This window comes from Mixophyes fleayi, chromosome 5 (genome assembly GCF_038048845.1).
Source record: "Mixophyes fleayi isolate aMixFle1 chromosome 5, aMixFle1.hap1, whole genome shotgun sequence".
Lineage (NCBI taxonomy): Eukaryota > Metazoa > Chordata > Amphibia > Anura > Limnodynastidae > Mixophyes > Mixophyes fleayi.
Genome location: NC_134406.1, coordinates 117,990,294 through 118,012,561, shown reverse-complemented (window position 1 = coordinate 118,012,561; position 22,268 = coordinate 117,990,294). Strand labels below are relative to the sequence as shown.

At 39.8% G+C, this 22,268-nt stretch overlaps 1 protein-coding gene across 1 annotated transcript in view; it reads left to right on the top strand.

The window, feature by feature from the left end:
* ADCY2 (adenylate cyclase 2) overlaps positions 1-22,268 on the top strand; it is a 1,242,889-nt gene that overhangs the window by 985,308 nt on the left and 235,313 nt on the right. Inside the window, exon 18 of the mRNA XM_075212755.1 lies at positions 16,107-16,291. Within this exon, the coding sequence (XP_075068856.1) occupies positions 16,107-16,291 (185 nt within the window). The remainder of the gene's footprint in view (positions 1-16,106; positions 16,292-22,268) is intronic.

Here is a 22,268-nt window from a genome sequence, read left to right as displayed (position 1 = left end):
ACATTTGATTGCCTGTGCACCTTGATCTTCTTTTGCCTGGACTCTTACACTTCTGTTTTGCCTGTGACCTCTGACCTCGGCTTGTTTTTTGGATACGCTGTCTGCTGCCGGCCCTCAACCCTTGCCTGGACTTCACTCTGCTTTCCTGGATTCTCTCCAGCCGGTACATATTTCACGACCCTCTGTTTGTCTGCGGCCAAGTCTGTCCCCACCACTAGGGGCTCCAGTGAACACCAGACCTTCACAGCAGACTCCGGGTTTTGATGTACTGGCTGAAGGGGTTCCTACCATTTATCTCATATGTATTTTTGTTCTTAGATTTTTTTCTTAGTTGGTCTAATTTCCTTAGAATGGATAGCATCTTTGTCTCTGTTAAATTTCTTATATTTTTGGGCTATAAGTTCCCTAGTATTTTTACTAATCTTTTCTTCTATATTCTTAATACTATATTGGACATCTTCCAAGTTTGCAAAGGGATCTATAAGTGACTGTAATTTCTGTATCTCATTATCCATACTTCTTAAATCACTTCTTCTTTCATCCAAAATGAGCTCAATTATTGAGAAAGTACATTGATTTAAGATAGTTTCCCACCTTATTTTAAACATCTTTAAAATGACTTTCAAACCTTTGGGGATAAGATGATTTTATAAGTAATGTTCTAATGTTGCTACTTCCCACCATATTCTATTCTCTTTTAGTAAAATTCTTTCTAATTTTTTAAGTAAAGAATCTAAGTCTTCATCACACAATTCTATTGGGGTCTTCTCCCCATTAAACATTTAGCCAAATCAATTCTAGAATCTATAAAGGAGAACATAATGCAGCCGCAAAGAATGCGGTCCATAGACAATCAATTATTTATACAATATAGCCAAACTTAACCGGCGCTTCACTTCCAAATGCAGCCTAATGGATTCCAAATGTAAACATACACCAGTTTACAAACACATATATACCACAGAAATAATATTTATGGAACCCCTAGAAGCGTACATTTAATCTCATTAAGAGAATATTTCTATTTTTGGTATGTTGATGTCTTCTAGATGTCAATACGTCTCTGATTAAATAAATCCCTCAATATGGTCACAATCACATAAATGTGAAAAACATGTAAAAAAGCGTAATACTATAGGGAATCAAATAATCTGCACAGTATTAACAAATAATGGATTGTAGTGCAAATGATTCATTCAATGTCCATAGGAAGAATATCATTTACAAATTTCTTGTTCTCCAATGTCGGGGTACTCACAAGACAATAGCGAAATGTAAACCTTTACAGCAGATCTTTTAGACGTCATCCATCTACGTCAATGCTTTGTGTTCACAATGTCAAAATATAGTCTCCAGTGTTCAATATATAAAAAATAGAAAAAGCATCTAGCATAATACCATTTATTATATAAAGATCAATAAAAACATATGTGAATACACTGGCATACTGGGCAGGCTTAACAGTTTCTGTTGACTTCCATATGGATTACCGGCCAGTAAAACCTCAGGAGCACCCAATTTAGAGTCTTCTCCTCTCCCAAATGCATGTATGAGCTGTTGTTAATACCAAAGGGACATGTATCTGTGGAACCAACAGTTGATTAACTGTTTTCTCCTGTACCACCGCTACCCTATAGGGTAGTTCCACTTTTATAATAAAATAAGGTACTTCCTGGCTGGTCTCTCAGCCTTCCATACTCCATACATTTTCACTACATATTTGTAAGCGTTTTCCAAAGCACTATCATTAAGTTGGTCCTTTCTCAAAGTCCTGGAGTGACATAGTCATGGATATTGGGGACAAATCTTCACCCCCTGGCAAGGTTTCTCTTTCCTTCCAACTTTCTCCAGCTGGGACTTTTCTTTTACATCTTCTGGAATGTGACACTGGTCTAGTTGCAGCCAAAGCCTGGTATAAAGGCTCCAGGTTTTGCAGTTTCTCTGTCTGTATCTCCAGTTCCGGGGTATGAAAGACAGGATCAACTAGGGTCAAATGTCTGACTAGTGACTCAGTTGCCGACACGTCCTGACCAATCCGGTGGTCAATATTCTCCCAGAACAGGATTTCTGGGTTTGGGGCTAACGCTTCTACCACTTGCATTGTTCATCCATAATGGGAAGTAAAGAGAAGATTGACACGGTCATTTTCCTCAGGGACCCCGTTTATGCATAGGACTTTCAACAGGCCTTCTGGAGCCACAGTGTCGTATTCCAAGGTTAATTTACTACATAAGTTCACTAACACAGACTGTTGCTGTATCAGGGCAGTCACCCAGAACAGCAATGGGTTCTCCATGGACAAGGACATGGTAAAACAAGCAGGAAACATGGGGTCCATTTGAACCACTGAACAATCCATCAATTCTGTCCGATTTGAACAATGCCTCCTGAAGTGACCTTTCTCGCCACACTCAAAGTGCTTCGCTGGGGTTACCTTGCGCTCCATTGCAATCTTTGGTGTTGGTTTCGGCCTGAAGTCCAGCCTGACAACTTTCTCAGTTGTCAAGGCCATAAACCTGTGGTCTGCTTCAACCTCTGGTATTGGTGCAGCCTGAAGTCCGGCCAGAAAACTTTCTCAGCTGTCTGGGCTAAATTATCTACAGCATAATAACTGTCAATAGTTTTAACAAGCTCCTCAAATGATTGAGGGGAGGTCTGTAGAGTCCATCACTCTAAATCTTGACTTTAGCAAGAATTTCTAAATTTCTGACCGGTGAATTCTGGTCAGGCTCCAACCAACTCTTTGTTAAGTTTGCCAGGTCTGCCAGCTGGGCACCTGTTGCAGATCCCATTCTTAATCACCAGTCATGAAATCATTGTGCCTTCCCAGGCCCTGTCACCTCCATCCACACCAAAATTATGGCCATGTCAAAATTGTGGCCATGTCAAAATTGTGGCATTGCCAAAATTGTGGCCTTTAGTTGCTGAAAGTCCACAACCTGGTCCTTGGGCACAATAGTATAGGCCCGCTGGGCTTTACCCATCAAATAAGGAGACAGTTTCGCCACCCATTCACCTGTGGTCCACTTAAGCAGTGTTGCCATCCTTTCAAACAACAGCAAATATGCCTCAACGTTGTCTGAGGATGTCATCCTTTGCAAGATAGTAGGTTCGTGCTCACTCTGTTGGATATGACTGAGCTTGCTCGTATCAGTCTGTTTGTCACTGCAATATGGTTTCTGGGATCCGTCTCGGGACCCTTGGGACTAGCTGTGCAGGAATGTAGTGGAAACTGGGAGGCCAGATGAATGTTTTGCTCATAGAGTATGCTCTGTTCCTGTATACCGAATGTTAGGAGGAGGAATGCTGTACAGAAATAAATGACTGGAACCTGGACTTGAAGGTTTGGAATCTGGACGTGGGAACAGGGAGGACCTGAACCCATGACCAGAGACTCAGTACCTCCAAGAACACAGAAACTCAAATGAATATAAAACCACAACTGGGACTGAGAAGACTCAAAACTCAGGCAGTGAATATACAGGGGTGGCAACCTCCTGAACAGAATAAGCCTGAAACTTGCCTTGGACAACTCAGAACTCAGAACCTGAGGTAGTCCTGGAACTGGAAGTTTGTACCCCGAGACACAGAGATGGCTCCAGAAAGTGGATGAGTAAGAACAACAACCTACTACCCCAGATAGCCAGTATTGAGACAGGAAGTGATTGAAGAGAGGAGGATCCACACGAGGGATGAACTTCGATTCACACGAGGGGTGGCAGCTGGAATCGTACAGCAGCAGATGTTGAATTCACATGAAGAGTTAATGACAGAAATCTGTACAGCAGCAGGCAGATTGAAGCTGAATTCACACAAAGGGATAATGGCTGAAATCTGTACAGCAGCAGGCAGATTGAAGCTGAATTCTGACGAAGGGTTGATGGCTGAAATCTGTACAGCAGCGGGCAGATTTAAGCTGAATTCACACAAATGGTTGAAGCAGCATACAAAGAGCAACAGTGGTAAGCTGGAACCAGGATTCATGACACTGTTGCATTACACCTGGGCCTTGGCAACAGCTAGCATGTGGCCCAGCTGGGACTGCTGTTTGGTGGCCACAATGGTTAAAGCTCGGAGGATTTCCTCCGTTTTGCTATCCAAGCCAATGAAATAGTGAAACTGTGCCTCACTTAACATACACTGACAAGCCAATTCCTGATTTGTAGTGTTTAAGCTAGCAGCAGTTGCAGAGCAAACAAAACGAAAAGGTAAAAAACAACCAGAAAAAAAACCTTATTATTTTTTTTCTTAAAGTCATCCTTTTTAAAGTGTCCTAGCTAGCAGTCACTGCTACAAAACAAACAAACAAACAAACAAACAAAACAAAAAGGAAAAGCAGAGAATAACACAAACAAATAAAAGTCACTCTTTCGCTCTTTTTTTTTTTAATGTATGTCATACTTTGTTGTCAGCAGGGGTAGGCTGGGCTGGGGAGCAGCCTGGCCTGTCCCATAGTGGGCAGCTTGGGCTAGCTCTTTGAGGCACCTGCATTTTTTCTCCTTTGAAATAGGCTGCTGAATCGAATCTTGGCTGGGTGGACAGCGGTGTTTTGGCTGTACTTTGAGATCCCACGATGACACCACTTTGTAGGAATTACTAAATAAGAGACTCCTTACTCCAGTCTTCTTAAGCAGTTCCTGTTTTATTCCAACATAAGAACAGCATATATTCCACAGCTCTCTGACACTGACTACAAGCCCTACCTATTGTCTGGCTGCTAGACCTGCCCACAAGATCTGACAACCCTTTTATTCACAAGCAAACACCACAACGATCACACCCATGTTGTGTACCAATGTGTGTGTGTGTGCTGTGGGAAATACCAAGTGGGAATTTAACCTTGTCTGCAGCCTGTACCTGCAAATTCTTAGGGATTTTACCTATCCCAATGCAGAAGTGGTATGGCAAATAACCCTCTTTGCCACTATGTGTGTGAGTATATATATATATATATATATATATATATATATATATATATATATATATATATATATTGTAACAAAGGGAGGCATTTATCTGACAAGATGCAGAGAAAGCATACAAACAGAATAAAACTATACCACTGCGGAGAAAGAATGTCTCGCCATAAAATGGGCTACAGAAGTGCTGCGCTATTATCTCCTAGGCAGAGAGTTCACCTTAATAACAGATCATGCACCATTGAGATGGATGCAGAACAACCGGGAGGTAAATGCCAAGGTAACCCGCTGGTTCTTGGCACTGCAACCTTTCAAGTTCTCAGTAGAACATAGACCTGGGATTCTGCACAAGAATGCAGATGCATTGTCATGGAAATATGCGCTCCTCGCGAAGTCCGCGTCCAACTACTTGGAGACGCTAGGGGGAGGGATATGTAACAAAGGGTGGCATTTATCTGACAAGATGCAGAGAAAGCATACAAACAGAATAAAACATTGGCAGAGTTATGCACCTAGATTGAGATTAAACCACGTAAAAACGTATGTGTAGTTTAAAGTTTGGTTAACTTACATGATTTGAAAAGCTCCTTCCTCTCATCAAACAGACAGGATGTGTCTGTTAGTGCAAACAGAGCCAGTGATGGGAGTGTCCTTTTAAAGAGAAGGTGGGTGTGTCACCTGCCCATCAAGCTAGGGCTGGGGGAGGAGTATCATGCATAAAAGCTTGTTTGTGTCATTTGTGCACTGAGACCAACGCTGGGGAAGCTGGCTGGTCTTGAGAGAGATTGTCTATGTCTAGCTAGCGTTTAGGGTCTCCATATCTGCTGTGAAATTCATATGGTGTCAAATACATTTTAAACCATCCTGACAATAAAGCTGCATAAAAAGAAGAAGTTGTTCGCATGTGCTTTAGCAGTAGCGGGCTCTTGCCACAATATATATATATATATATATATATATATATATATATATATATATATATATATATATATATATGCTGTATGTATATATTCATTTATTACCAAACCATAACTAATTTGCCCACATCTGTTTAATATGATGCCTGGAAGTTTGAAAGTGGGGCGTAGTACTTGTAAATGCTTTCATTTTCACCAAATATATCTTTTAAAAACTCTTTGTAAAATAGAAAATAGTGTAAGTAGCTGCCATTAGCCACTGCACTGTAATAGTTTGTTATTTTAAGCAATACATATATAATAACCTCAGTGGTTTGGAAAAGCACCCTCAGACTGAAATTTATGCCACTCTGAAAATATGCAGTCATGGAGATAAAAATCCGTCCTGGTCAATAGTTGAAGTGGATTGGTGTACTGTGAAATGCCATACCACCACTTCTCCTACTGCCTTCATTGCAAATCTATCAAACTCCTTCCCCTTACATTTTCGATACCATCACTTCTAAATTTCCACTTTAACCACTGCTTCTGCTAATATCTAACTTTACTAGGCAAAGTTATAGCAGTATGAAGAAGCTATCCGCTAATCATCGGACCGGGTCTCTCTAAATGACATAGACACTCAATGTACACTCGCACGAATATATATTTTTCTTTCTGCTTTTCAAATGGTTGAACTGGGTTATGCATTTAAATGGGAAACAACAAATCTTCATACAATATTTGCTACTGAAGGATAAAGCAAGCATTCAAAAGTGATTATTACTTAGGTAATTATTAAATAGGTCATAGGTATGTCCTTGAAAGGAAAACCTACAATTGTAATTAATGATTGGCCAATCAACAATTGTTGATCTAACACAAAGAGATTTAGATAAATGAGAACAATTTCAGAAGATTTACTTGAAAATAGAAACAAAAGTAAAAATGAATGTAAAACAATGGGAAATAAGGGGAGGATGTTTCTTGTAATTTAGTATTAATACATAACTACACATAATGAAAAATATTCATTGAAAAGGTAAGCATATTAATAATATCAAGCTACAGTGTTTTAAAAAAGGAGAGTATTGTGCTATATATTACAATATAGATTAGAATTAGAGAGGCTCGGCAATGTTCAGGTGGGCTCGGTTTTAGGGAAAACCAAGCCCACCTGAACATCGCAGTTCCAAGTACCGAGCGGAGTCGGCTCAGTACTTTCCCGCTTCCTCGGATCTGAATCGAGGCAAAATGTCATTGTTGCGTCGTCTGATCTCGCAGGTTTTGGATTTCATAAGTACCTCTCTCCCCAGGAGATCCAGCGCCATTGCTCACATAGAAACAGGGGCAGCAGTGTTCTTGTCACTCTTCATTCTCCAGTGACATTGCTCAGTGCCATTGATCATACAGAAACAGGAGGGGAAGCACTGTTCTTGTCACCTGAGACAAATTGGCTGGAAATGACTGGAAATTAATGTTATTGAGGTTAATAATAATGTAGAAACAAAAAAAATAACCAAATTATGTGATTTTAGCATTGTTCAGCAAATTATTTATTTTTTAAAAAAATATACAGACCCAAAACTCAAACCTAAACATGTGAGGGCAGTTTTGCCAAAACCAAAACCAAAACATGAAGTTAATACAGATCCAAAACTAAAACCCAAAACACGGGGGTCAGTGAACAACTCTAGTTAGAATAGGACTCCTGCCATATGTCAATTAAAAAGGTGAGTAACTTAATTATACCAAGGTGTATTATTTACAAAAATGGAGCACTATTATAGTTTTATATATTGCCATATCAATTACTGTAAAAGAGCATTTATTAGACATGAGTTAGATGTCGAAATATGAATAGGTGAACAGAAAATATGTAATAATTGTGTATAATGAATGTGAAAGTGTACAATATGATCTTATCAGAACTAAAGTACATACTCCTTAGTGCTGTAATTGAATAAAATGAAAAGTGGAATTAACTATAAATGAAAGTGAATTGTTGAATAACTAGCACATTAGAAAATTATCATAAGCACAGTGTTATCAGAAAATGATCATCAGCATGGAACTTTGCACTTGAAAAGAAAGATATTAAATAAATAAAATGTGTAAGAATGGCGCAAGGATCCATGCTCATAGCCTGGGTGGTCTAACTGCTATTAACCAATTAGAATGGCTTTTGCATGCTTTGTCATTCCTTGCCTGTTATTTTTTTTTCTTTGCAAATCCCAACCAGCACTTGTAGTTCCCCTAGTGCCAGCATGCCCTGGAAGCCATGGGTATGCTGGTGTGTGTAGTATTACAAGTGCCAGCCTGCCTAGGCACTTAATGGTGGCCTGACCATGCTGGGACCTGTAGTGCAAAAGGTACAACATATTTTTTTATCATTAAAACTATTATTATTACCCAACACCCCAGGGTTGAGGGAAGAGTCGTAGTGTTTTTACCATGGGGCTGGGAACACCTGGGGGTGATTCACGTATGTCTTTGTGGACCCAATCTCCCAAGTGAAACCAGACCCATTCTGTCTAGCCTGGGGCTGGTTCACCTTTATGGTAGGGGGTCCCACACTGCGGGTTCCCTGCTTTTGTGCCACCAGCTGGCAAATCCTAGTGCTGATAATAGTAAAATTGGGGAGACTCCACACTTTTTGTTCCCCTGGTTTTTGCAAGTACCATCCTAAGCTGGCAACACTAGGGTTGGTTAAGCTGTTTGGTTGGGGAGGGGGGGGGGGGGGGCGGGGCAGAGCATGCATATATGTTTTTAACATTTAGTTCCAGTTTTTTGTGTACTGTATTGCTGGCGGCAACATTGCCTGTTTAAATGTATTGCTTTATGTTGACATTGTAAATAAACAATAAACATGTCGATATTCTGACTGTGGACATTATGGTGTACATATTAATTGTCAATATTCCTACTACATTTCTTTTTAGTAGGGATGCTCAGTTTTGGTTTTCTCAAACCTGTGTTACTCCAAACATCCCAAATCTGAGTACCGAGCCGGCTCGATACTTTCCTATTTTCTCAAAACTGAAACCAAGGCAAAACGTCATTGTCGCATCATCAGGCAGACACAGGAAGCGTAGCAGTGTTCTTGTCACTCTCCAGTGCCATTGCTCAGTGCCATTGCTCACACAGAAACAGAAGGGGTAGCAGTGTTCTTGTCACTCTCCAGTCTCCAGTGCCATTGCTCAGTGCCATAGCTCACACAGAAACAGCATTATTAGGTTGCCAATTCACATGGTGGACAGTATGATTAGGTAGACTATTCAAATGTGGACAGTATAGGACTAGGGATATGGTTAAAGACAGGGATGGGAAAAGGTCTAGGGATAGGGATAGAGACAGGGATAGGGCCAGGGATAGGCACAGAGTAAAGGACAGGGATAGAAATAGGGACAGGGATAGGGCCAGATCTAGAGATAGGGACAGGGTTAGAGTTAGGGATAATACTGTATACATTTGAATTGTCAACCTAATAAATACTGTCTACATTTCAATTGTTGTCATAATAATGTTGTTGATGTCATTATATTGTCGACTTTATAACCTTGTCTAGTCTGCTGCCCATCAATCATATTATGGAAATCCAACATAAGGATGAGTGGGAGGGCCTAAGGTCAATTCCATCTTGTACCTCTTTTCTTTTCCGCCACAGCTGTGTGGCAATGTTTCCTAGATGTGCTATAAACTGACCTGTGTTTGTGCTGTTACTCTGTCGCTTAGTAAAAAGCCAGCTTGCTGCAGTCTTTAGCCTAAACTGGATGAAAATAGTATTGTGACCTGTGAGGTGGTCAAAATTGACTAGAAATGACTGGAATTTAATTTTATTGAGGTTAATAATAATGTAGGAACAAAAAAAGAGCCAAATGATGTGATTTTAGCAAAACCAAAACCAAAAGATGAAGTTAATACAGATCCAAAAGCAAAATCAAAACACAAGGCTCAGTGAACATCCCTACTTTTTAGACACAATCCTCTTAAGTGTCTATGCTCCCATTCATTTAGTTTAGTTTTGAGGACGCTAATCCTGGTAGCTGATGACATCTTCCCAATTATTTGTGTATTCCGTCATAATCTTTGAAACTGTTGCTGTGGATACACCGACTAAAGTGTGCGTTTTTGTCACAGATGACCCATTTAAATGTGCGCCAACAATATGCCCTCACTGAAAATCTAACAGGGCTCTCTTTTTAAAGCACCTTCACATTAATTTTTACTTAACCCAATCTGTAATGCATTGACACTAGAAACAGCAAACAAAAGAATGGCAACAGATCAGCACAACAAATTTTCTTGCAATGTAGCACAGTTTCAATCCCTATATTGTATTGTGCTTCCATTTTTGTTCAATATAAGAAAAATATCTGTGACATAATAACAGTAACTGATACAACCGAATAGAATAACTTTGAACAAAATAGATTACAAAAGACCAAGATACCGTCTTATTCGTTACTCATTAAAACAGTGTATTTTTCAAATCAGTGCTAGGATGCAAAAGCTTTGAAAACGCTTCTACTACTTCTTCTCTCATAGAAAAAAATGCAAATTAGAAACATCACATGAGAAATCTTAGCATATGGCTAATGAAAAGAAAGACACAGATCATTTAATTTAAATTGTAAAATCACTTGGAATTTTTTCACTGCAGGTTTGATTTCATAATTAACAGTGTCTATATTTCTCACTACATGTGCTCTGAAATGGCAGCATCCTAATTTAGATATTATCTTGGACAAAATTATGCATTGTGATAAGAATCAAAAGTACAAGTTGTTTACCTCATAGGTGATGTCTTTTTATATACTGTACAAGTTAACCCGTGCATGATACTCATGCATTCTAGTCAAATCAAGCTACTTAAGGTGTTAAAAAGGATCTTGTCATGCATTTGGGCCTAGCCCAGGCCTCCTCAGGGGAAGAGCGTTACTTCCCGACGCAAGCGCCCTTTTTTAACGTGGTTTTGTCCACATGTCACCACCTCATCATTTTTCTCTATCACCTCATCCTTCATCTTCATCGCCACATACTTCATCAAGCTACTTAAGGTTATTAAAAACTCCCCACTGTCACCCCCGGCAAACACCAACCACTCCCAACTGGCACTTCTCCTTCAAGAAATATATAGGTCAGTGTATAACTCTGCCCAGCAGGTGGCGCTGCAGCTTGTTTTTTTTTTTTTTTCCACATACCACTAGGCATTTATATAGTAGATAAGAATCACTTTTTCAATGAACTGACAATGACAATGAACTGACAGTACCTTTCTTCTGATTATCACAAGATTGCACACAGTTACAACAAACATATATAATGTTAAAACACAGGGTAATACTGCATAACTTGAGAATCATGGAGACTTTACCAACTTATCACAACAACAAATGGTTATAGTAGACAAAAATGGCTAGAGAAAGTCAAATACCACTGGATTTCCATGGCACCTCTTCAAATCTCCACTCAACCAGCCCAAGTGCAAGAAAGCCTGGGCTAGTTTGCACTATAACAGGGGATAGACTTCCTGCAATAGTGAAAACCTGCGCCAGACTTGTCAGAGCATAGCTAGTGCCTGTGGGAAGCAGAAAACAGTGATCCCCCATCCCCATAGGATGCCTGCCTCATGCAGGAATGAGCTGAGACTTTTTCCTATCCATCTTTGGCTGCAGGGCATGGGGTAATCAACAAGACTTGGACCCTGGAGTGTCAACTTGTCATCCAGTGGTCCCAGTATAGTGGACAGGTGTCAACAAGATCCATGTCCATTACACCAGGAAACACATACAATTTTAAAACAAACTTGAATTGAATAAGTATTACAAAAACTATTGTTAACCACTTTATTATTAAAAGAAAAAAAAACATGCCCTTTCTACTTTCTTGATCAGAAGTAATCCCCTTCAGCAGCCAGCGAATCAGACACTGTGTCATGGTTTCAGTGTCAGGCTGGGCCTCAACGTCTGCTCAGGTGAATACTACCCCCAGAGAGGCATGGAGTCTAATGGAAGAGAGGTTTTCACCAGGGATTCCCGCAGGGAATCCCGGCTCTCTAACCGCAGGTCGCGGTACTCTAGGGGAGCAATAAGCGAGACTAGATGGATGGTCAGGAGATAAAGGTGGCAATGTGTATATGTCAGAGCGCTGAGGCGGGTCCAACAGGTAAGTGGTAGTTCTAGATAAAAAGAGAAAGCAACAGTCCATGGAGTGCTGCTGCACCGAGGTTCTGGTTAACAGGATGGCCCTGGAGTAGGACCGGAGGAGAGGCACAACGGTCTGCAGAGAGACAGCAGAGTATATAGCGTGGAGAAGGTGAGTCAGGTATGCACAAAAGAGCAAGGCTGCAGAGTGATGAAGCACTGAGGTCCTGATGAGCTGGAAGCCCTGGAGCATTTAGTAGCCTAGTAGCATTTATTAACGGAACAACAACACTCATAAAACCAACATATGTACAGGAGCAATAGTTACAGGTATATACAATTGACACAGGGGTAGTACATACAATACAATACTAGTCCTATTATGGCCACCTTGAGATATTTGACTATAGCTTATGCTTTGTTACAAGCTCCTTCTATGTACCTTAGCACAAGTCCTGGGATTGCGAAGCCTCAGTGGCTGCTAGCAAGGCAGCAGTCCTGCTTCACTGTCACCTTGCTTTGACAAGCGCACAAATTTACTAGACCTGGGTTAACTTATCCAAAGGAAGACGGACAAGGGTCCTTGCAGTTCTTCTCCTGATCTATGTCCTTTGTCAGCTGTTAGAAACCATTGCTCCCTAAACCAGCCTGATCTTTGTTAACCCCTTGAACACTGAACTGCTCCTTCTTATACTCCCAGAATAGCCTCAGACTGTAAGGATGTGTTTGGCTTGTGAATACACTTCATTGTGCTTTAAACATAATGCTTGCCTGGCAAGATTTGGAACAGAGGGGAGAGAAACTACCCCTAGCTAGCTCTCCTGTTTAGGTTTAGGTAAACAAAGATAGCTTCTGTTAAACACTAGTCTGGTCTACCTAATAATATATTATTATTATTATTATTATTATCTTTAACTTATAAGGCACCACAAGGGTCCGCAGTGACATACATTACATATACAGAAAACAGAGAACAAAGACACAACATGATACAGAAAGAACAAAAATATATACAAACACAGGTAATAGGGTAAAGCAAATCAGATTATTTCTGGGACAGATAGTGAAAGGGATGGTAGAAATCAACGAGAAGTAGGCTGAAGCTTAAGAAAACAGGGAAAACAGGGCTATCAAAGCAGGCCAAGAGGTACAGAGGGTGATGGAATAGTAGAAGGAGCACACAAGGAAAGAGGGCCCTGCTCCTGAGAGCTTAATATAATTATTGATGTATTGTTTCTACAGATTAAGAATACACATGGACTTATTCCTTTGGCAGGAGTAAACAATAGGAAGCCCTAGGGCTAACATGAATACCGCACCTACAGTGTAACAGATAACATAACACAATCTCATACATTACCAATCTTAAGGCTGATATTTAAACACAGTATGGGGTGAGTAGAGACTTGCCATGGGGAATAAAAACACACACATACTGAATGCAGGCACTCTAGCAGGACAAGGGGATAAAAAAAGTACACATTCAACGGGTGTTATCCCACCTGTTTTAGCCAACCAACATGTGTCAACCTTTTAATCAGGTCTTTTCAAGGCTTATTGAGAGGTACACATTTTTCAGTTCTTTAAAGGTTTAGAATGATTAATCGCTGCCTCTACGATAATCAACAGGCAACGGATCCTCTTGTCAGTTCGGGACTATACACTAGTACTACCTGTATCTCACTGATAGCAGCATTAGATGCAAGATAAAGAAATACCTTTGTAGGAGAGCTATCTGCAAGGACATGGACTGAAAAAATGGTTAAAGAATCAAGAGCAGTCACTTAATCTTTTAAGATATTGTCCCTACTAGATAATAATATACATACTGTATAGTTGCCTGTGTAGAATGACCTCCTATTCAGTTGTGATGTCAGAACTTGCTCATTATAAATAAAAGAATGTATCCAGTCTTTCAAATATCATTTTTTTCACATACAGTATGTGAACATAATTAACAATCATTTAGTTTTCTAGGAATATTTAGGTAAAAAAATGGTGGAGGATTAATGAGTCATCAAGTGGCGTGGGCAGCTATAAAGCTTAAACTGACCTCAGCTGATATCTTGATAATACGTTAATAATATGCTGATAATACAATAGATGAAAATAGGTCACAAAATGTTGGTTGCAATAAATGACAATTAGCAAAATAGACAGATTATCACTAACAGCAGACCATCAATAAAGTAGCCAGCAAGTTAGTCTGTATTTGTTTACGGGTCCAGACAGATTGATAACAGCTGGCATCTTTATAATTCCACTAGAAAAAAATCTTGATAGTATAGTTCAGTGTATGGCACTGAAATATTTCTCCAGATCATATAAATAAATAGAGAAAAACACAAATAGTGAAGTACCCTTAATGTAATCAAGAAAAAACAATAAACGATAATAACTCATGTTTATTAAGATGTGCCGGAGACTCCTCCGGATTTTTTCTGTCTCCTTCACAGTGGTTGTCAGCGTATTCTCACTGGTCAAAAAAAAGATTTAATTTGTTAATCTTGTCATTTCCATTTATTTACTTCTGTGCAAGTCTATTCCTAAAGTCTTTGGGCCTGAGTCATTAAGGAGCATAACTCTTTTTTTTGTGTGTTTCGTATGCAATTCCGTTCTGCACATACCCAGAACGAGGACACTTGGCCGTCAACGAAAGCAAGTCTGCTGCATATGCCAACGCAAATGACAGTTATGACGGTCTATTATTTTGGGAGTGAACAGGACGAGAAGGGGCATGTGCCCATACTCAATGCACAATGTTGGCGTGACAAACGCAAACGAATGCAGCCACGTCGGAATGAAGCTCTGCGTTTGTGAAAATGTCTTGTTTTTCTGCCATATCTCTTGCACCATCTAAGGGGCTAGTCGAAGTCCTAAGTCAGTATTGTATGCATGCTATAACGTGTCTGCAATCAGAAGCAACTGTAGAAATGTATTTTCTGTACAGTAGACATTAAGGACAGCCTAATGCTAATGCTTTTCAATAGAAATTTTTTTTTGAAAACAAATTTTTTTTTTTTTATACAGCTTCTATTTCTAATCATAAATGACTATATTATTGACAGGTGACATTAATTGATTTTTTTTTTCTGTGTGTTCTTTTGAGATTTCTTATTCCACATATCACACTAGTGGGTGTTAGTTGCTGAATTTTGGGATTGACTTGCAAATTAATTTGCTCATCTCTACCGTAACTCTATTCTGTGAGAGAATAGGGTTACAGAATTTATCCTATGTATGCATACTCAATAATAGGAAGGGGCAAAGTCCAACATCTTGCTGTTATGTGTGTAGTTGGATTGTAAAGGCATAGTTATCTACTTTCTCTGAATTTCCGGGAGGCTCCCGAATTTCGGGGAGTCCTTTCAGACTCCCAGATGATTAGGCAGTCTCCCGGAATGTTGAGGAGGCAGGGCTTAAGGATGCAATCACACCATTAAGCCCCACCCCCTACTATGTAATGCTGTGAATTTCTGCATTTCATAGCTTGGGCGGGGCCATGTTGATGCGATGGCATCACCATGCCCCCCTCCTGCAGTGGTCACATGACTTCTCCTCCAGGATCCCCAGGAGGAGAGAAATTAAAAATAGGCAAGTATGATTAAAGGAAGTAAAGTTTTATAGCAAAATAATGGTAAAAATTATGGGCCTCAGTTAGAACTAGGAGTAATCCGAGTTAGAACATGCAATTTGTCACCTCGGCAAAACTATGTTGCGCTTCAAGTGGGCAAATTTAAAATGTGCAGACAAATTTCAAATTGGGATGGGGAGCATGCTAGTTCAACTCCTCAACTCTAAATCACAGTATTAAAATTATGCTGCCAAGTATTTGTATGCTAAATGCAAAAGTAGGCAGAGTTTTCCCTGCATGAAACAATAAATATGCATTTGCATTTCTGCATAACAACGTGGTTTGTCCAGGTGTAAATTTGAACCCTCTAGATGGATTTACTTTCAACGCTAAATGATGCCCTATATAATGTATCTCTGTTTATAACTGGTCCACTTTGGTAAAATTTCTCAACCTATTGCACATTAGTTTGGATGATCCATATTCACTCATTTTTATAATGTAAAACATATTTGCAAAAAAAAGTAAACAAAAACATAATCATTTTCACTTTCTTTGATTTTATCTACAGTACTTTATATACAGTTGTATTCTTGGATTTATTTCTTGCTCTGTTTTTCTACGGATAAATTACGAGTTGAAAATGATTATCATGCTCATCGCACTGGTGATGTACAATATCATTCTTCTTCATACACATGCACCCATCCTTGAAGCTTACAGCAGATACATATACGCAACAGTATCCATAGAAAGGTATGTTATTTTAGAACACATGTTTATGTACAATGTTTAATGTTTATTTAAGATATAATATGTTATGCACAATACATTTAATATACTGTATGTTATATGTTATTTACGTATTTTTGTTGCAATACTGTGGTTTGAGTGTAATTTATATTCAAAATTGTGTCTTTGAATATGTTTAGACTTGAACTGAATGGGAAGCATCCAGTATCACATTATATTAGTGATCTGGAAAATAAATGGATACATTTTATTATGGAGTACAAATATACACAAAACCTCTAATAAAGTTGTCATATTTAGCATGAAGTCACCAAATTTTGAGGTAATAGTAATTTGAATAGTAATTTGTATCAGTATTATAGAGTATTATGTTTTCGCATAATTTTTCTATGTTTACAATATTGAATGGCTGTCATTTTGGTTGTTTTGTAGAAATATACATATTTAAAACTATGTGGTAGTTATGAACTGTACTGCCTTATTTGCTTGTGTTTAGTAGGCATTTTGGGGCTAATACTGAGTTGTACTTATGCCAGATTACATACCATCATTTCCATAATAATAATAAATAATTTTCGATTGTTGTTTTCATAAGTATGTATAGGCAGTCATGGTCGCATTATATATCATATAGCATAATAGATATGTTTGCTAAATTTATAACTCCCCTTTGTTTTTAATTATTTGAGGCTAAATTATATTCTTTAATCCACGTGTCTCTCACAACATTAGGATCTCCTGTACACCAATGGGATTCATGTTTTAGAGCTACCTCTGGTTTGTATCTTTTAATTGATGTCTAAGCCCCTCTAAGTTCCATGAAATGAGCATAATTTCTGATTTCACATGTGTGATATAACATACATGTGGTAGGCTGTTGAATATCAACCAATGCCATGTCTCTCTGTTGCATGGCTAATAGCTGAAGCAAGGGTTTTGCCCATCAGTTTATCCCAGCCAGTGGGCCTGTGGGCTGAAGAAGTGTATTTAATTTTAAGCAATCTAAATGATCAGTGGTTTAGAAAGGATGGAAATGTATCTATGGAACCATTTAATTGTAGAAACTTCTATCTCTTTTTTTATTTTTTTACACTTGTTCAATATATAGAACTCAGTTATCAGTCTCTAGTAGTACTAGAACTAACATATTAAACCTTTGAAGTTTAACATGAAAAAACTGTAAATATATGGTCGTTAAGCCATTATTCTAAAATTCTGTTGATTCAAAGCCAAGAACATTACACAAAACAATAAGTATCATCTATACTTTACATACTTTATGTAGGTGATGTCTGTGCTCTTTCCCATTCTTCTAATTCCCCTGACAATGTATGTTGATAGGAGCTTAGAAGGTTTCAAGCTACATTCGGTGATTCAGAAAGAATGAGATTTGGGAGCATTTACTGGGAGGAAGTTACTTTTATCCTGAGTGACTTGAAAATTGTGAGGATACCACCCTTAGCTGGGATGGCAGTTACCCTCCATGGGATTCAACTCACTTGGGTAAACCAGTATATATCCAAAATAAGACTTTATTATGACAGCACAACACCACAAGATGTTCACAAGTCACAGGGTAAATGGTAGCATGTATCCTCCAGCAGCCTCTTGCAGTCAGCCCTCCAAAGTAATAATCTCTGTCTCTTTCAGGGTCTTATCCTCCCGCAATATTACCACTACCAATTAGCAAAACAGTTAGGGTGTCCCTCAGCCTGGGATACTGGCTCACACCGCCCCTGTCCTGGTAGGGTTTCCTCCAGCGGCACCACAATGCCTGGCCCAGAGTCCTTTTCACTGATGTCTTGTACACAAGGCTCCTCCAAACTAGAATAGCTCCCCTGGCATTCTCCTCTCCCTATATTATTTTCTGTATACTCCGGAAGTAGGGTCAAATGTCTCAAACCTCCCCTTTATAGAAGGGGTCTCCCAGTCAACACTTTAGCTGCTAGACATACTGTCCCTGTTATCTTGATTATACAATAGAGTGGCTTGACTCAATTAGCTGTTTTGGCTGGATACACTACACATGGGGTTACAATAGTACATCAAGGAATGACACTGCACGCTTACATGGAACAATAAGACTTTTGACACATTATATCAGCAGTGTTACACAATATAAGTCTGTGATACCTTTTGATACAATAACATTTATATTGATACATATTGATACATTTCCCCATGCTATTTCAACCAGTATATTACTGTGGAGGCACATTACATATCATTTAGAAGTTCTAACCTCATTACCTCTCAGGTTACCTGTTGACCTAGCTAATTAACATGTGCTGCCAGCTAGTTAACTCAGACATTGTTCTGATTACAAACCAAATCTCAGCTGCCCCTCATAACAATGGACATTGGAGACAAATGGTAATTACAATAGCTAACACAAGCAAAATGACTGCTGCTGTTCTGTTATTTTCACACAGTATGGCAATATTCTTTATATTTATACTACATACAATATCGTATGGTAATAGCAAGGGCAAAATGTACCTAATAACATGAAATAATAATACACATAATACACCGATGCTCTGGTGTATATACTTAGACTGGGCCAAGGATTAAAAAGTACATTAAACCGTGAGAATCGGGTGATGAATACAAAGTTCTCAGTCCAGTAGCAACCCGTTTTCTCACAGAAATAATATTGTCCAATTTTCAGTCAAAAAAACATTCCCTTCAAAAGGTAAGACTTCCAAAGTCCTTTTAACTTCTGCAGCAGCTTCTTATCACCTTAGCCAAAGGACACACCTGTCTGTTACAACTAAAGCTAAAATTCTAGACTGAACAAAATCAGCATCAGAACTGCATCACTCAGATATTCTTACGCTTCCCTGGTATGGTACACCAAGGGCAACGATCTGGGCTTAACCGAATGTAAAACCTAACAAAACTGTTCAGGCAATATCTCTATTGACTAATAACCCAAGTAGTTGCCAGAATAGGCCTGAGTGATGCTCCAGCTGCAACAAAAATGAAAGTTAACATCAACTCGCATTTCCTCCATACTATCATTTAATGAAGCAGCAATGGGGATAGGCATAGTTGTGAATTTAGAAAGACATGTATCAGGAGCAACCACTCTTGGTAGAAATTCCCTGTAAGGTCCTTAAAGTCTAACTCCCCTAGAAGCTCTCCTTCCTTGTGTGAGGTTAATTCAGATTCAGTGTCCCCCAAGTGTTGAACCTGGGTCTTGTGAGGTTTCTGAACTGAAGCAAAGCCAACTTATCTCCCAAGCGAAGAAAAAACTTGTGCCAATCACTGAACAGATTTTTCTAGGCTCCTAGTCCAAGGTGGCTACTAAAAAGGAGGATTAATAATAACTGACCCTGAGAAAGAGGAAGTAATAATTTTGTCACCTACCCTGTGTGAATGTGTAAGGAGTTGCAGCAGTTCAGCAATGGATAAAGCTAAAGACTTCACACAGGCCGGTTCTGAAACATCAGTTGCTTCTACCCAGATGTGTGTGGACTGTAATCCTCAGCCTTGCAAGCTGCATATCAGGCATCTGGCTCTGAATGTCCATTTGGTAAAATAAATGCAGATATCCTGGCTCTCTAGAACAAACAATATATAAATCACTATGTGTAAGCATATACATAAGTAGAAGAATTTTGTGTGCAATAAAGCTAAATTGAAATAAGCTCACCTACTAACGTCAAGGTATCTCCTGTCACCGAGTCCCTAGCCTATTTTTCAAGTGTATTCCAGATGTTGCAGTTAAAACCTTCCTGAGTCTCCATTTTCAAAGTATGCTGCTCCTATGAAGGAGGGGTCTGATAACCAAATAACAAATTTAAAATCAGTGAAGCCAAGGTGCGCTCCATTTAATGAGTAAATTAAATAAGTTGATAAAGTACTGTCATTTGGCAATTTGGCCTTGCATTTGGAACAGGTGAAGTAAATAGCTGTCTTCCCCCAGCAGATTTAGACCTGGTACTGGAAGCAAATGTACTATATCGTAGGACAGATTCCCTTGCAGGACCTTACCCGCAGCTAACAGAGGTCCCATTGCAACAGACGCAGTAACCAGAGGCAACCGCAGCCCACTCCTAGTCTCTGAGGTTAGACTGGGACTGCCACAGCTCCTGTCGTGCACTGCATGATCACCTACACCAGCACTGTTAGAAGCACCTGGCCAGGTGACTGCTACAGGAACTATATTTGTAGAGCAGTTAAAGTTCACTAGGTTACCCAGCCCCCCTTGGGTTCAGAAATCACACAGGCAATGAAGAGAGCAAAAGATACAACACTATCTTTACTTTTCTTACAGTAAAACAACATAATATAAAACTGCACACTTTAAACAATATTTCAGTGGATCACCAGTGTTAATAGGAGTCCCAGCAAGGTTCCCCACATACCTTAGCCACACAAACGTTTCACAGGCAAAAGAGCCTGTCAACAGTAGGTCCAGGAAGTCCTGGAGGTAAATGTATCAAGCTAAGAGTTTTCTGATTCCAGTTTTCATTTATTTAATGCATTCTACAAAATAATAGGTAGAATCTGATTTGTTGCTATAGGCAACATCTCCACTTTTCAAACCAGCCGGAAAACTCTCAGCTTGATACATTTACCCCCCTGGTATCTTGCTATTTCCAGCTGCTTGGCCAACTGTCCACCAGCGTGGTGGGGCTCTGAGTATCAGTATCCCCACTTCTGTGGATGCACCAATTTATCCAGAACCTGGCAGGCATCTCCTGATGGAGTGAGGTGAATGAAGACAGGTCCGAAGATGGAGCAACAGCCTTCTTCCCCAGGTACAGGACAGCGATGATCACCGGGTCTGCTGGTAAAGAACAGAAACTCAACACCAGTCACACACCTTCTAGGAATCACTCCTCAGCATGAATACCCCTCCCCCTGGAGTGGCTAATTATATCCATGTCAAATTCCCAAGATGCTTTTCCCTCCCGGCAAACCCCTGGGTCTCACCTTTTTAAACATTGGTGGGTGCTGGGCTAGGGGGATGGAGTGGGAGTGGAGATGAGCTGGCCTTCCACAGTCACTTCCCTGCTGTGTCCCTGCCACAATGTCTGGGCCAGTCCTGTGGAAGACAATGGGTAAAACTTATATTTCACCCAAATCCAGATTTTGGATAACACTAAGTCCTTCCTGAAATTAACCTCTTCCATGCTTTGTTTTGTGTTGGGGCTTCCAGCTGACCCTCTCCTCCAGGCGCAATTTGAGAACTGTTCCTGGTCCATATTGACAAGCCAGTGGGAGATGTTATCTTGGCAGTGTGGCACAGTCCTGTCACAATGTATAAAACCTGTCTTTTTTAAACATGCAAATTCTAAAATATTCACATATATAATGATGGGCAATCACGCTCATATTTTTGCACATCAGTTAATTGCACACACACATTTATATTTTGTGAATTTGTCATTAAATACTTGTTAAAAATGGCATTTATATGTGCATTTTTATATGTCACATCACTTTCTTTCATCTGCATTTCCATCTTTAATGTACCCAGGAAGAACTGTTTTTGTTGCTATATGAATTATTTTGTTCAGCACTTTGGCAGATAGGACGATTTTTTAAAGGACACCTTCCTTTCTTTATGGTCAGGGGCTGGCTAGCCTACATGAGTTAAGCTTTGTCTCACCCCCCCTGGGCTAAACTTTACCAGCCAGCCTGTGTTCAAGAACACACATGGTGTCAGGAGCCGTGGCGGCTGCGGGCACTCGCCTAGCCTCCCTGCCGGTTATAGCGTTCTGACACTCAGTTTGCTTACCTGCTCCTGTGCTGTGTTCGTCTATACGTTTGGATTGCCTTTCTGTGTATGACCTTCTGCCTGTTACCTGGACTCCAAACCATCGCTAGTTGCCCTGACCTTCTGCCTGTTACCTGGACTCTGAACCATCGCTAGTTTTCCTGACCGTTTGGCTTGTATACTGGATTCCGCAATTTGCCTGTGACCCTGACCTCGGCCTGCCTCTGACCATCCGCTCCAGCATGGGCC